At 42.7% G+C, this 12,134-nt stretch overlaps 1 protein-coding gene across 1 annotated transcript in view; it reads right to left on the bottom strand.

Moving 5' to 3' along the window:
• The window catches only part of DOCK5 (dedicator of cytokinesis 5), a 128,171-nt gene that overhangs the window by 78,206 nt on the left and 37,831 nt on the right, over positions 1 to 12,134 (bottom strand). Inside the window, exon 3 of the mRNA XM_006028706.3 lies at positions 1,832 to 1,872. Within this exon, the coding sequence (XP_006028768.1) occupies positions 1,832 to 1,872 (41 nt within the window). The remainder of the gene's footprint in view (positions 1 to 1,831; positions 1,873 to 12,134) is intronic.

Raw genomic sequence — 12,134 nt, 5'->3', positions numbered from 1 at the left:
TTTTTAAATCAGAGAATTTGTCATTTTTTAAAATCAGAGAAAACCAGGATCCCTGTTGATTAGGTAGTAAAGGGTAGAGCAGACTGGTACTACTCCTGCCTCACTTCAGTAAATTTGCATTGAGATGGATCTGCTGTTTTAGCACCTGTCAAATCACTAACCTACCCAAAATCCAGCTGTGCATGGATATATGGAGCTCCTGGGCTCTGCAATGCAGAGAAATTGATCATACCCTGTTGCTCAGTACTGCCAAACTAGGCTGTGGAAGTGTCACTGCCAAGAGGTCTTCTGCAGAGCAGCATTATTCCCTAAATGCGTAGCTCCTGTAGGAACCGATCAATATAGGTCAGACTTAAATCTGCTGTTGCCTTTTATTTAAAAACTGCAACTGAGCCTGATAAACTCATTCCCCTAACTTCAGCCAAACTGAACTGGTCAACTTGACAGGACCTGTGGATCAAATGACCATATTGTTGAGCCACTATCTGATGTCCAGTCAGTAATATAAAAAAACCCAGCAACATTAGGCACAATGCATACAGATATAGTACGGCCTAAATCATGCATTTTGCTCCATGGAACAAAAACTTCTAAGCACTAAACCCTTAATCCTCCCAGGACTAATAACAGCCACTCAAGTCCTTGTGCAATTGCTTTTATAAGAGAGACCAAGAACCACTGCACACAAGTCAGCAAAGCAATAGACAAACATTCCCAAGGAAGCCAGAGAACATTCTGACTTTAAAACAGTGGGTAACTTACAAGGTGGAAAAGATCAGGGATTAGGTTTTGATGCATAAATTCCTGGGTCTCTGATCTCTGCTCTATCCCCTTTTCCACAATGGACCTACATGCTCCATTCCAATGATATTTACCTGCTACTGTGAAACTGTAAAATCTTCCCAATCACATTAATCGTGAATCTCTAGACCAGTGATTCTCAACCAAGGTACCATGGCACCTCATGATGCCTTGAGAACAATTCAATGGTGCCATGGGGTACCACAAAAATGTTAGCACTATTAGATATGCAAACAAAGTTCACATGATAAAACCCAAAGATTTCAAATTGGAATCCACAATGTTACAAATATTCTGCCCTGTTGTGGTCTGAGTTTACAAGAGAAGAAGAATTGCTCTATTATTTTCCTGTAGTTTTCACTTGTTCTTTTTTGATTAGAAGCTGGCAGTTTGAGGGGCATCACAAGTCTAAGACGACTGAGATCCATCACTCTAGAAATTCACCCATTATCATGGGTAACTAATGTTTGATAGATTAGTACAGAACTAACTCATTGCCTAGCCAGAGAAAGTTTTACACGGGCATATTTAAGAGAATCTTAGAACCTGAAAATATATTCCTTTTGATTAAATGGGATAATACCCTGTAGAGCTGCAATGAACTTTTAAGGTGCATGCACACTGCACATACATATACAGCAGATACATTTACGGTTCAACTAACGCGGTAATTGCGCCATAAATAGTAACAGTACTACACATTCAGCCAACTTTAGCACCATAAAGCAGGAAACCACTCACAAAGACATTCAACAAAATACATGGAACATTTTTGTGGTCCATTTGTACAGCACCAACAACTGAATGTGTAGCATGCTCTACTTGCCATGGTAGTGATTCTGTCGAATTTGGCACAAGCATTCACTTCTATTGCTAGAAAAAAATAACATATTGGAACATATTGACCAGGAGTCCTGAATGGCATTCACAAGAGAATTATCACAGGAACCTAGCTCCTGGCAGCATTGGACAAATTCCAGAAAAAAGTTAAAATTTAAAAATCACTATTATTAAAAATATTAAGCCATACCTTTTTAGATTTATTTCTGAGCGTGTATCCTCTGTACCAACCTGTCAGGAGACAACAAAAATATATGATTCTTCACATACAGTAATTAAACATTCAGAACTGTTAGCACCACCCATCCCCAGTCTCAGCACATTTAATCTGTCACCAAATTCTGCTGGTGTTACTCAGCTGAGATGCCCATCTGACTCTAATGACACTAACAATGAGAACATGGTCAGTGATATTTGGCCCTATAACACATCTTGTCATAAGAATGTCTTTTCCTATTAAGAAATGGGCTTGGTCCATTAGCTGGAACCGTTTTTCAGCAATATTTATTATTTCCTATTAGGGATGCATCTACAGGTCCCAAGTTGGAATATATCTCTTATGTTGGGCTCAGTACATATATATTGCAAAAGACTACCTCTATCTCAAAAAGCTGTCATCTAAGTAGCCCAAATGTAAAAGGGTTAAACAACAGATATATTCTTACATTTGACAAAAAGGAAACAGAAACATGGAGAGAATTGGTCACACAGTGAATCTATGGAATTGGGATCTGAACACACATCTTCCAAGACCAAACTACCCTTCTTCTCAACTGCACTTTAACTCAATTCTCCATGTAGACTGTTCTCAAACCTTAGGCTATACAAAAGCTTCCCACACAAGATTCCTTTAAAGGCAGGCTGAAAGAGAAATTCGTAGAACATTGTAATTTTATGAGATGAGGACAAGAGAACTGTTTGCCTCAGATGTAGGTATTATGCCTCTTTATTGACTTTGCGACAAGGTTCAGTAAAGCATAAGTTACAGAGTAATAGTTGTGTTCTTGCAGACCAGAAGTATATCACTTCTGGCAGAACATTTCTTCCTTCTTCAGTATTTGGGGTTCAGCCAACATTTTGATTTCTAGGTCACTGGAATGCAAGAGTATGAATGAATTAGTGTATTCTGTCAGCTGCCCACAAAGTGAGCCTTACCTAGCAGCTGGACAACTAAGCTCACTGGAGTGTAAGGGTGGCCTTTTGGGACAGAATTGGGACTGGTGAGATCTGGGTTGTAATACCACTCCTACACAGATTCCCTTGTCAACCCAAAGCAAGCTGCTTCACTTTGTGTATTTTTTCCCCTCACCTGCAAACTTGTGATTACACCACTTACTTTCTTCCCCACCACTTGTCTTGTTGATTTAAGTTTGCAAGATTTCCAGGTCAAGAACGACATCCCACTAGCTTTTGTTCAGTTCCAAGTATAAGGCCTGAAACAGTGGCGGGCCTCTAAATGCCAATATGCTACAAATTAAAACAGCACACACTTGAAGATCCAGTTTCTTTAAACATTGACCTGTAAACCTTGCATCACTGGCTGTACACTCCTGGGATAGGCTGAACAAATTTGCCTTTTCTAAATGGTACTCTGCCCTTAAAAAAAAAATACCATTACAAAGGTCAACTCATTCTTCTTCCTCAGCTCTTAACAGTTACACACCAGTGCCGGATATTGTCTCACAGAAAAGATTGTGCAGTATTTATTGTTATCTACCTTGCAACAATGGTACTCAAAGATGATAATGTTACTGCCCTAAGAATCTTGCACTCTGATATATGCACAGACAAAACAAAACAAAAAAACAAACCAAAACAGAAATCAACATGAGGTCGGGGGATTAGTTGCTGGCAGCAGAAAGGGAAAAGGTGGTAGGATGCATATAGGCAGAGTTTTATACTTGACTGGGACACATCTCTACTACAGTCTTCTATGACAAGACTCTACTCCTAACCTTTAGAGAAGCTCAAATGTCAGAAGTTTCCCTAGTAGCTATGAAATCAACCTGTGTACTTACAACATCTCCCTCTTCCCACAAGCCCCTGGGGTTGGGAAGAGGTACTATTTTTTTCTGTAGGATATTGAAGGGATTATAAATTCATTGTGGATTAGATCTGGAATGAAACTATCTCAGTTCTCTGCTTGGCTCTTGCAGTAGACCACTGAATGAATTACTGAAAGTTATTTATTGTCTTGTCCAAAGCTCCTTAAGTCCATGAGATGGTTTCCAGCAACTTGAGTTTGCTTTGGCACTGACCTTTAACCCCTCTATGCCATTATTTTCCCCATCTTTAAAAATAAGCAGATTGGTATTACCCCGATTTTCTAAAGCACTTTGAAATCACTGAAGGAATAGCCTATGTGCATTATATTATAAAAAGGTGTATTCTGTCTATTCTGCTCATTCAGACAACGCTTTTAATGTCCAGGTTCCTCACTCTGTGAGGAATGCAATTGTGAGTATACTCTAAAGGTGCTAAAATCATGTGCCAATGTGGAGGATACATTCAGACTATAGAATACCTACTGAGGGCCAGGGAGATGAACTGGTTTACCCAAGGTCACACTGAGACACCTTGGCAGAGATGGATGTAAGTTTTAACCACAAGGGCCTTAACCACAAGAGCTTCTTTCTTCTCCAATACAGTGCACTGTTCTCCTCTTTTCCAGTGTACTACAATGCCTGCCACTATATGGCACTGCAGTAAGGAAGTTACAGCTTTCTTCTTTAAAGAAATGATTGAAACAAAAGCAGAACACAGGCAACATACAGTATAATTTGTACCTGCATGAAATTATTGAGCCAGCTCTCCACAGGTGAACTAACAAGCTCACTCGCTCTCCTGCCATCCATAATTTGGCTATTTACCATAGGTGGCAGAAGCAACTGACTAGAGAATAGATTGCACAAAGGATAGAAATTCGTGTATGCATGCAACTGCCCTGGCCCGCCCCACCCCACTTTGTCCTCTTGGAGAGATTCCCTGAGCTAAAATGAAGTTTTGCATTGAAGAAGTCTGCAAAAGTTCTGAAAAAGGACAAGTCATCTGGAGAGGAACCTCACACTGCAGCTGCAAGGAAGCCACTTACCTCTTATTACCACTGGATGAATAGCGGAACATACGACACATTTAATCAGTTTTATCTGTTGGCCAATGGTAGCAAACAAGAGGAAAAGAGCTGTTCCACTGAAAAAAAGCGCACACTGTTGCACAACAAGCTACCCATACAGATTAGAGATGAAAAACTTGATTTTATGATTTATAATGGAGTGTCAAATCCAAGACACCTAGCTTGACTGAAGTGCACATTTCAGAGTTAGGAATTTCTTTCAAAAGAGTGCAAGGATGTCTTAGGGTAGTATCTTTTACTGAACCAACTATGTAGTTGGGATAAAATTAGACAAGCTTTGGAGTGCCGGACATTCTCTCTCAAGTCTCACATTTGAAACATCTTACATTCAAAAGTTTGTCCAACTTCATGCCAACTACATAGTTGGTCCAATAAAACTTATCACCCTAAGAAATCCTTGCCTCTCGCATACTTTCTGGACCAGCAAAGCTACAACATCACTCTTACACTTTCAACAAGGGAGGGAATTCTGCAAGGAGACTGGCTCACTGCTGATGCCTCACAGTTAATGAATAAGCCAGTCTGCACTGAGTAGAACTCAGTGCAGAGCAAGACAGAACACAAGTCCTCCAAAATCAATCTCAGTGCAAGCAATGAAACAATCACTGAACATGCCAATTTAGGCCTCATCTGTGCTAAGTATCAGCCCTGATTACAGCTGTTCTCTAGTGCTGCCTGCCAAAGTTGCGATAAGCCACAATTTGTATTATCCCAGTTTCAAGCAAATAATGCCTTGCCTACACTACAGGATTGTGTAACCCCCAGGTAAGTGCATCACAGTTTCCCTCCCTATCTACACCTAAACGGTACAGAATATCTGTGTGTTACAGTCTCAACTAGGGAGCTTTCAGTTCTGGAGGTCCCCAGTTCAGTGTCTGGTGCATTAACCAAAAGGACTACCATCACACTTACATTGCTGCAGCTATCCTGGAGCTGTGGGGACTAAGTATGGACTAAAGTCCTCAGTGGGCATGTCTACATGTGCAATTAATTTAAAGCAATGGACTCTGGCACATACTGCGCCAGATTTTATAGCTCCTGGGCACACTGTTTGAAAGTGTGCCCAGGACTGCAGCATGTTCAGCTGGGGAGGAGCAGCCCCAGATGGCAGGCAGCCCCAGGAGTCAGCCTGCCAGCCTGGGGCTGCTCCTGCCCAGCTCTACATGCTGTGTAAAGGCTGGTTGGGGCACGAGGGTACTACAATGCAGGGCTAGCCAACAGGCAGCTCCCGCATTGAAGCGCCCTCATTACCCAGCCAGCCAGGGTATCATCTACACACGTGTTGCTGCACACTAAAATATTCTGCAGCAAGATGGTACTTACAAGTATTAACCTGCTGTAGAGTTAATTAGTTTCCTGCAGCCTAATAGTGCTACACATGTAGACACAGATGTTTTCTGTGAAGCTAATAGGCAGCTATGTAGTAAATGTCTCATGTACATGTGCCAACAATGAATTAAAATCAACCATTTGAGATGGCATTACCTCTTTGCTCCCACCCCCGTCCCAACTGGATTTTACCACCCTTGTCAGGGAGAATGCTTTACAATAACCTTATTTCAAGCCTGCCCAATATGGACGTGATCAGTATTTCTTATTCTCATTATTATTTCTGAACATCCATTTAGTAAGAGGGAAGAAAACACTTAAATGAAAGATATCTCATGACATCAAAAACTGAATCCCTACAGGTATGAATTGCAGTAGAAAGGTTGAGCCAGACATTTTACTTCAGCGTCCAGATAGGAGCAAGGATTAACCTGGGTTTATGCCAACTCCAAGGGATGTCTTCTTATAATTTAAAGTTGCTTTTCATCACTGGCAGACAATAATGCAGAGCAACAGCAGCACTCCATCTTTGTCTGCTCTACCTCACATTTAGCTTGCTGCAGTCTTGTCCAAGCAATGACTTCCCTTGAGGGTCACCTGCCCTTGATGTGTAAGAGCCAGTCCACTAATTTTACAAAGGATCAAAATCCCCTTTGCGTGATACTCTAACCCATGTCTGATATTTTACCCTCTTTCACCTCAGTTTTCTCTTGCAAGAGAGATTGCCCTGCATTGTTAGCAAGGAACACCTTATTGTTCACCCTCTCAGCCTGCAGAAAACTGCACCTCAATATTGTCTGAACCAACTGCACTTTACTTGATTTCATAGCTTTCTCTTCTCACATGCCTCTTCCAATCACTTGACTGTTAGGTCTTCAGAGTTATCCAGCCGTTGGAGATTAAGATAACATTTATTGTTAATACTGAAACTCGGTGCAAATTTCAACCTTGCTGTCTTCTAGTCAAGGAACAAACCATGCATTTCAGTGCTTTCAGACACAGTGGAGCCAGCCAAAACACCAGATGTGGAATACAAAGAGCTTTCAAGGTAGGTGTGCCCGATATAGAAACCCACACCACATACAGCAAGAGAGAGAATACACTCTGGCCTTAGCCCTTTAACCAAGAAGAGGAAGAAGCAAGGCCAGGAGGAAAAAATACCAGGTCTCCGTGGCTGAAAGAGGAGAAATAAAGACTTGCAGATGCGCACAGTTACATCAGTTTAATATCAAAATCAGACCAATATAAAGAAAAATGATCGTATCAGAAATCGGCCTGATGTGGCCAATAAATGCCTGTGTGTGCACCCAGCTGCAGCGCAGCATGTAGGCAGTGAGGAGCACAGTCAGGCAGCTTGTAGAGCTGCATGTAGCTCGTAAGTCTGGTGAGCTGGAAGGGGAGGGGGGAAGGAAGGGACGTGGGGGGGCAGATCAAGGCCCCCACAGCGAGGGAGGAGTGGAGCTAGGGCAGGGGCTGGGGCAAGCCCAGCTGGGGCAGGCATGGGACAGAACCACGGCTCATCTGGGGAGCACGGAGAGAGAGGGGATGGCTTTCGCCACTGCGGGCTGCTCATCCCGGGACGTCATTCTCCCCTTGTACTCAGCCTTAGTGAGGCCGCAGCTGGAGTAATGCATCCAGTTTTGGGCTCCACAATTCAAAAAGGACATGGAGAAGCTTGAGAGAGTCCAGAGAAGAGCCACGCGCATGATGAGAGGTCAGGGAAGCAGACCCTACGATGACAGGCTGAGAGCCCTGGGGCTCTTTAGCCTGGAAAAGCGCAGGCTCAGGGGTGATCTGATGGCCACCTATAAGTTTATCAGGGGTGACCACCAGTATCTGGGGGAACGTTTGTTCACCAGAGCGCCCCAAGGGATGACGACTAGGTCGAATGGTCATAAACTACTACAAGACCGTTTCAGGCTGGACATAAGGAAGAATTTCTTTACTGTCCGAGCCCCCAAGGTCTGGAACAGCCTGCCACCGGAGGTGGTTCAAGCACCTACATTGAACACCTGAAGAGCAAACTGGATGCTTATCTTGCTGGGATCCTATGACCCCAGCTGACTTCCTGCCCTTTGGACAGGGGGCTGGACTCGATGATCTTCCGAGGTCCCTTCCAGCCCTAATGTCTATGAAATCTATGAAATCTGCTCATCCAGCTGCTCCCGCCACTCATCTGGGAGGGCATGGCGGAGCATCTGCCCCCAGATCTGTGCAAGGCAGAGCGGGGCAGAAAGAGCCCCACGCAGCCTCTGCCCCAGCCTGCCTCACCCTGTGCAGATCCAGGGGCATACATCCCTCCTCCCCCATGCCCTCTTGGACAAGCAGCAGGAGCAGCTGGATGAGTGGGTGAATACCAGAACAGCAGCTCCTAGATAAGCAGCACTAGTGGTGGAAGCCACGCCCCCCTCCCTGCACCCCCCCCCAGATGACCTGCAGCTCCATCTCATGCCTGCCCCAGCTGGGCAGTGCTTGCCCCAGGCCCAACTGACTCCTTCCTCATCACAGGGGTCTTGATCTGCCCCCCATACTCCTTCCACCACACCAGACTTACCAGCTGCACGCAGCTCTTCAAGCTGCCTGGCCCAGTATTGGAAATCAGATTGGTATCAGCCTCCTTAAAAATCAGCTATCGGTATCAGCCCCAAAAATCTCTATATTGGTGCGCCCCTAAAGATCTGCAACACACTTTGTATCTTTTCTGGTAACTCATCATGTGTTCTCATTAGTATGCTGATCTTATTTTCAAGTGCCTAGGGTTTGGGTTCCCGAAGTCCATCTACATCAAAGGAAATTTAACATCCTGATCTTTTAGGAAGACCTGAAAACACCACCCTAAATGCTCTCTAGAATGTTACTGCTCACCAGAAGAACCTCCTTTCAGCTGAGAACTGAGATGTAGTTTTAAATGTTAGGGCAGCTTTTTCTGCTCATTCTTGGGGAGATAATACCTGGACTATATTGAACATGACCCCTTCAGAATAAAGTAAGACTTGTGCACCTATAAAAGGCTGGTGATTACCAGGCTAGGAAACTTCAGTTAAACTGAAGTTAGGTTTGTAAATATGAGAGGAATTTAAAAAAAAAAAAAAAAAAAAAAAAAAAAAAAAAAAAAAAAAGCAAATCTCTTATGGGAACATTGTGGCTCTTGAAAGAACAACCCACATATGTCTGGAAACAAGGATGTTCAAAGTTAAGGTCAGGAGTGAAAAGAAAATACAGCCATAAAAAAGCCACAAGGAAGCTCACAACAATAAAAAGCAAACAAAATTGGTATTTCTACGCTGGAATTTTTTTTTCTTTTTACAGGGAGGGCAGGCAGGGGAAGGGACACAGCAATGCAAAGTGGTGAATTTTTTTTGGAATCTCCAGGTTTCACAAATGCTTGGAATGATTTTCCTCAGTCTTTTTATTTGTACTGCAGTACTGCTCAGTCATAAGTAGGGCCTGGTTTAAATTGCAGGCCCAGTTTACAGTGTGGCAGTTCCTTTAATCCTGGAGTTCCACCCCCCCACAGGAAAAATTGTGGCATATTTAAAACCATATTTCACCTCCCAGCCATCAGGAGCAAGTAGCAAGTGGTGGGGGCCATAGGGCCCCTCCACCAATTAGCAGCTGGGTGCAGGGAACCCCAAGATTAAAGGAGCTGCCTGTCCAGAGCTGGGCCCACAATTTAAACCACACCTTAGTCATGAGCCCGATGCCTCAATACTGCAGAACTGCAAAACATTAAGATGGCCCCTGCTCCACAGAGCTTACATTTCACTCTCCATTGAAACTCCAGCTTGTGGCATTTCCAGGATGGGACATAACATTTGAAAGCTCACTGACTATTCTCAACAGCTTCCCTGTGAAAGGGGTAAGAAGGAGATGCCATAATTGAGCCGCTTTGTAAAAATACCCTTTTTGAAATGTGTAGGAGACACCCAGCTTCATAAAGGCAAATTTTAGGTATCAGCTACTCTGCTCTTTGCAAAAGCAGTGCACCATTTGGTTCTATTGCTGGCTACACTTTGCCCCCACTACCACACACATCACTGTAAACATAAGCCTCAGCAACATAATTGGCTTTGACATGTAGGATCTGGCTGGCTGTTTCCAATGTCAAGGTCAAAAAGAAGTAGAAAGAGCTCAACTGGCTAATGGCAAAATGCTAAGCAAGCAGTTTGCCTTACACAGGAGAAATATCAAAGGGAGTTTTGTACTCTGTTTTTTGTTTTAAATAAACTGATGCTGTTTGTGGAGCTTTCATCACAACTTGTATTCATGAAAGACCATTCAGCTTTTGGGGAGGATAGAGAAACCCAACCAAATGGACAGAGGATTAAGTGAGTGCATTCTTTACAACAGTCAGTGGCCTGTATTTGGTTCCCAGCAGCCCAGTTAGAGAACTTGATTCCAAAGGCTCAAGTATTAATCTTGACTTGAACCAGTGTTAGAGGAGGTTAGTGACATGCTCTGTAGACCTTCCTTCCATTAAAACGGGACAAGCATCTAGCAAGCAGTGTACAATAAGAACAGGGGCCTAAAATACTATGGCGATGGAAGCCATCTAAGAAGCTAGATAACTACACCTTTCAGCAGTACAGCTAAATTTGCAAATAACTTCAGAGTGATAGGTACAGCAGAAGATGGAATTATTTTCTTTTGAGGGATCTCCATGCAAGTATGTTCAAAAAGGATTTTTAACTTACCATATCTGGAAACAGCACCTTGCACTGGAAAATCCACTTCTCCCTGCTATTTAAACCATCCTCACTACTAAGGAAGATCTGAAACATAGGACTTAGCCTTATGGATGTGAAGGACAGAAGAGATATTAGCCTGCCTCTTCATAATGCAACTGGCACTATCTAACCAGAGCCAGGTGGAATAAACTTTAGGTGGATCAGTACAGCAGTGAGAAGTAACAGACACAAGCAGGAAACAAGATTTTAAGAAAGGAAGTGTCATTATTATGCAGCAATCAACTTAATTAAGCCTCTCCCCACTTTAAACACAAAAATACTAACTTCAGAAAAATAGCAAATAAAAAATATTTGCATTCAGCAGAGGGATGAATTCAACTCATTAAAACCACAGATCTGCCTTTGCCAATGCTCTGCCAGATTGGGAAAGGTCAGAAACTAACTTCAAAACTGTTCTCTCTCTAGAGATCCCAAAAACTCCAGATTTTGGCTGAAAAATTGGATCTGAATGGAGTATCCCAATAGGAGGTGGGTGAAAAAGGCAAGAACTTTCCCCAAAGAATTTCATTAACAACCAAGAAGGTCTTTTTTCGTTTTAAGCTTTTTAAATGGAAGTTTTCTTGGGCATGAATGAATTAGTCAAAAAGAAACCAGAAAATTCTAATAAAAACATTTTTTCCTTGAAAAAGCAAGTTGTAAACATTTAAAATTAATCTCTAAAGTGTATTCTTCTCAATAGCCAAAGCTGTCCCATCTTGAGTACAGTCTGCTGGACTCTATCCAGAGTATTAGCAGAGAGCACAGAAGGCCTGGAAGTAATGAGATCACTGAACTGTGGCCAGCTAAAAATGAGCAAGAATCTTTTCTATCAGCTTCAGATATCAGGGGAAACCAGGATGTTAACTAGAGAGACATCTATTATTATAAGCAGGGACACAGGAAAAGAGGATTTGGTATATGAAAGTGTCAATTTTATACAGTAGCTTTCCCAAATAAAGGGTGTGCCACTGAACTGGGTGCCCTCTCCAGGCTGAGAAAAAGGCCATGTACTTAAAAATTTATAATTAGCAATGCTTATTAAGTACACAGTCCTGTCAATCCTGTGGTATTAGTAGACCCCAAACTGCCTAACTCCCTTCATTTACAAGACTAACTGCTGCAGACTGTTGATAGTTGCTTCCCTTTCCTCCTTCTGCCACAGTTAAACAGAGAACAATTTAGTTACCAAGTGGATAGTGGGGCTGAAAGATGCTATGCAGTTAAGCAGTTCATGCATTTCCCCATTATGCAGATTGTCACAGAGCACCTAGGTGCCCTGCACCTAAGAATAAAAAAACTGGTAG

Source organism: Alligator sinensis, unplaced genomic scaffold, assembly GCF_000455745.1.
Source record: "Alligator sinensis unplaced genomic scaffold, ASM45574v1 scaffold685_1, whole genome shotgun sequence".
In the NCBI taxonomy this organism is placed as follows: Eukaryota; Metazoa; Chordata; order Crocodylia; family Alligatoridae; genus Alligator; species Alligator sinensis.
This window is presented reverse-complemented; position numbering and strand designations above follow the sequence as displayed.